Source organism: Tachysurus fulvidraco, chromosome 17 (genome assembly GCF_022655615.1).
Source record: "Tachysurus fulvidraco isolate hzauxx_2018 chromosome 17, HZAU_PFXX_2.0, whole genome shotgun sequence".
Taxonomy (NCBI): domain Eukaryota; kingdom Metazoa; phylum Chordata; class Actinopteri; order Siluriformes; family Bagridae; genus Tachysurus; species Tachysurus fulvidraco.
Genome location: NC_062534.1, coordinates 19142039 through 19146782, shown reverse-complemented (window position 1 = coordinate 19146782; position 4744 = coordinate 19142039). Strand labels below are relative to the sequence as shown.

The following is a 4744-nucleotide window of genomic DNA, read 5'->3' as shown; positions in this document are numbered from 1 at the left end:
TGAAATGTTATTTCATATCCAAATAGTATAAACTGGTGATGAGATGTGTAACATGAGGAAAAACAAGAACATATCCTTGTCCCAAATGCATATTAACCTAACATATAACATATAGCATTCTTGATACAACAGTGCATTTGAGCCCAATAAAAGATACTGATATCTGAGGGTCTGGAGCAAATAATCAGAAAAGAGTAATTGTCCCAGCACTTAGACAATGTAAAGCCATAGACAATGTAAGTTAAAGTTACAGTTTACAAGTATTTCAAATACATCATAGGTTTATGGGTAATTGAAAACAAGGTTTGCATTTTGGCACTTTTACTCTACCATAAAATTAATCTTATCATTGATATTGTCTCAGAAGACATCTTTACTTTTGTTATATTACATGGTGGAGACAGAAATATGTAGATATGATGTAGACTAATATGTAGACTTTATATGATAGCACTGCAGTAGTGTCATGCAAGTCATGTAATTTTGTACAGGACATGTAGTCATGTAATTTTGTATAACAGGATATCTGTCTTTCCCTGTCAGTGAAACAGGAAAAATTATAATTTACAGTTTTATTAAGGTTAACAAGTCCTGATGCAAAGTAGAAAATATAATTTTGAAATTAGTTTTCTGAATCATTTAACAAAATTTGATTTAGTATTTCCAAAACTATGAGTGAGATGGAAAAATAGAAAGTAGGCTATGAATTCAAAAAGATACAAGCACAACGAAAAGGTTGAGGTTCACAAAATGTTTACGGAACTTTTCGACCCCCTTGTCCCCTGAGACTTGGGTTGCCTTTAAATACTCTAAAGTCAACAACTTCTAGCCCTCTCTCACCTCCATCATCAGCGCAAAACCCTCTATAACTTATTGTTTATCTTGATAAGTGATATATACTCATCCTCACTCAAAATCTTAACCAGGTGAAAGAAACACCAAGTGGATACATATTTAGATGCTCTAATCTCTCTGCACTCATGCGCAACTATCATAAAACTCACTGACGAATATGCCCTTGGGAAAGTTGAAGGGAGGGGAGGTTTGGGGAGGAATGGGGTGCACACACCAATCTGGAGGTATTATTAACGCATTCGATGACAGCTCATTGCGCAAAGAGAGCTCTCGCTTACGTACGAAGGAAAAATAAGCGCGCTAGGCGGGGCGACTCCCGTTAAACAGCAGAGGGCATAAAAAGCCCGGCGCAAGCCTTGGTGTGTTAATTTGAGCGTCGCGCGTTTTAGTCCCAAAAAAAAATTACTTATTTCGATCAGCACCATGGAGAGCTCTACTATCGCCCCGCGCGCTTTGCTGCTATTGCTGCTGTTAGTGCTGCGGAGTTGTGCGCGAGCGGAGAACGAGGACACCGAAGTGGACCTAGACACAAGAGCCATCCGAGACTTCTATCCAAAAGACCCCAATCTGACCAGCGAAAAACAGCTGGTGAGCTGCACGAATCTGAAACACACGTTGAAAGTTTTTTTTGCTCCATCTTGTAAATGGGTGAAATCTTATTGAACTACTGTTTGCAATGATCAAATTTGAGTTAATGTTCTGAAACATGTTTTTACCAGCTTGGGGCTCTCCATGAAGTTCTGGAAAAGCTTCAGATGAAAAGAATTCCACCTTGGGAGAAGAAATTTGGACAGGTTCCTATGGTAATGGGACATTCCTTACATTTATTGCAACTACAATTAACGGTTAAGATACATGTAAGCTTATTTATCTGATTTATCTTTCCAGTGCGACGTGGGAGAGCAGTGCGCAATCCGCAAAGGCTCAAGAATTGGTAAAATGTGCGACTGCCCGCGGGGAGCCTTTTGCAACTTTTTCCTTCTGAAATGTCTGTGAAGAGGCAGTGTTTTTGAGCGTCTCAATCGATGTATCGCAAATGTATTGAATTCATTTGTATAGATATTTTTTTAAGTGCAAGAACACGCTAAAGAGATGTGTGTGTAAAGTCCTGTTCATCCGTTCATGCACTGCACGCCTATAATAATGTCATGGATATGTAACATGTCTTTGTTTGTGTATTAAAGTGCACCGTACCTCCTTTTGTAAAGTAGTTTGTGTACCTGTTACTTCAATATCTTAATTAGATTGTGTAAAATGTAATTATAAATATGTGAATTTATAAGTTACGCATGCACAAATGCTTATAACGACGCTTCAAGGTTTTTATGGACCAGTTAGGTGTAAAAGGGAATGAATGAAATAAATCCCAGACTATTATAACTTAGATTCTTGAAAGCTTTTTTTAAACGTAATTGTTATGGAGTAGATATGTAGAAAATGCCCAGTGTTTACTGAATCAAATCCAAACACTATGAGTTATAATGTAACTCTGGGGATTTTGTTATGTGTGTTTCACATATTTGAAGAAACCAGTATTCTGTGTTTCTGTTTCCTGGACACATACATTTTCAGGGGAAATTTTACCCCATAAGCCACACAAACGTGTCAATTTTACCAGCATTCAGATTGTGTACACGTGTCAAAATAACTGGGTTAGATTCTTTTCTGAATCATTGTGTTCTGAAAGTATAGATTGACCAGTAAAGAAAAAAAAATGTGACCTATTTTCTTAAGACATTTTTGTACAAAGATATCATCTTTGAACAACAAGCCAACATAGCCAACTAGGATATAGTAAGCATTAACTATTTAGTATGCTGCAGTCTGATTTGTATGTTATATCCCATGTAAAATATTGACTGTGCATATGGATGATGAATACACTTTATACATGGTATTGTCTCTATAATGCTTGCACTTAAACATGTACATGAACTTATTATTTATGTCTGGGGTTAAATAAGAGCTCTTAATATATGTGTATGTCAAATAAACCAGAAGAAAAAAAATTAAGAAGGATACTAAAGAGCAAAATGCTGCTGTATTTGTAAATAAGTTGATCACGTTTGCCAGTGAAATAGAATCGTGCTGCTTTAATCAGACACAACAAAGAGAATCTACAATGAAAAGAAAAGAAAAGTCCCAGGGCTATATACTGTAGGTTTCATAATGACTTCAAAAAACTTCTAATATTCTCAGCAAATGCATATTGAATACGCATTAAAGTGTTTCAATTAGGTTTGTCTTTAGACATTATTCAACAGTTTCCAGGATAAAATGGGGTAATTCGCAACAAATTGGGGTTTCCCTTACATTTTAATCAACATCTGTCTGCTAACATTTTGCTACTAACGATAGTTAACCAGAAGAGTAAGATATTTCAACATGAAAATTTCAAGATGTATAACTCGAGCTGTAAAACCATGGCCCAGTTACTAAGTCAAAGCCATTTGGTTTCCTGCCTTGATATTTATTTATTTTTATTATTAATCCTCTTCCTGCTTTTCACCTAATGATAACTGACTTTTTCCAAAAGAAGTGTTTTGCAAAGAACTTTATCAAATCACTTGTGAGACTAACTGGAGTGTTTCACAAACCCTTTTTTTGTGAACTTTTATGTCTACAATTGTGGTAAGCAAAACTCATCTCTGTAATCACTGCCAACTAAGATGCGTTGCTTTGGAAACTACCTCTAATAAACCTGAGTGATTTCAACGAGGTTTTTTTTGTCATGTTATCACAGGAAGAAATATGCTCAAAATAACCTTTTAAATGCTATTATTAGAATACTGGGAAAATAAAGGTCTGATGTGAAGAGAGAGAGACAGAGTTGAGTTCTTGCCTCTAGGGAAAATCAACTGCACCATATAAACAACAACTTCTATACTATGAGTATTTAGACACTTTTTAAATGATTTAATTTATGTCCAGTCCATATATCCACCCCAAGTTTACACACATAATGTCTTCTGTGACATTATGTCAGGCTCTGTGTATGAGACTAAAAACAGCATATGCACAGTGAAGAATGGTGAAGGGTGCATGCATATTTGGGGCTATTTTTGGTGCAAATGTGACTTTGGCATTACACATCGTTTCTAGGACTTATTATTACAAGCCTAGCAATACTTCCCAATCAACATTGCTGAAGAGCTCAACACTGACTATTCCTACTGTGACCAATGAAACATAGATTCTACCATCAAAGCAGAGCTCTCATTATTTGACTTGCCACTCACACTTTTCCTCAGTGATGTGTGCTCCACCCTGAGAGTGAATGTATGCAAAGCTGCTGGCAGAGGGAACAGGGCCTGTGCAGAGCAGATGGATGGGTTCTTCATTTTCAGTCTGGCTCTAACCCAAGCCGTGGTCAATCACTTCATGTTTCTCAGTGACTTCTATCCTGCTGCCCTAACCCCCATTTTTTCCAAGTGAGAAAGAGAAGCTGATTTAGATCACTATCAGTTTGTCTACCAACCCAACAGGTCAGCAGAGGATGCCATCACTATGGCACTCCATGCTGCCCTTACTCATCTGGATAATAGCAACTCCTAAGATGCTGTTCACTGATTTCAGTTCAGCGTTTAACACTATCAACCCATCCAAGGAAATTTCCAAGTTCTCCAACATCTCCATTATTACAGACCGTAACAGACCAGAACAGACCGTAGCCTATTAGGCTTGACAACCACACCTCCCCCACTCTTCATACTCACTCACATACAACACTGGTGCTCCACAGGGCCGTGTGCGTAGCCCTCTTCTCAATGCCTTTTCAGCTATATCTGCATATCTGTTCATGGTTCCAACTCCAAAATCAATTTTCAGTACACCACAGTGGTAGTGGCAGCACCTGGCAGAGTCTTGTGCTGACAACAGCTGCCCCTTA

General features: G+C 37.6%; 1 protein-coding gene across 1 annotated transcript; it reads left to right on the top strand.

Moving 5' to 3' along the window:
- Positions 1 to 1121: 1121 nt before the first annotated feature.
- cart2 (cocaine- and amphetamine-regulated transcript 2) lies at positions 1122 to 2058 on the top strand. Its single transcript, XM_027135239.2, has 3 exons — positions 1122 to 1443; positions 1575 to 1658; positions 1744 to 2058. Exons 1-3 carry the CDS (start codon positions 1279 to 1281, stop codon positions 1849 to 1851), a joined length of 357 nt encoding a protein of 118 aa, XP_026991040.1. The 5' UTR covers positions 1122 to 1278; the 3' UTR covers positions 1852 to 2058.
- The last annotated feature ends 2686 nt before the right edge of the window (positions 2059 to 4744 follow it).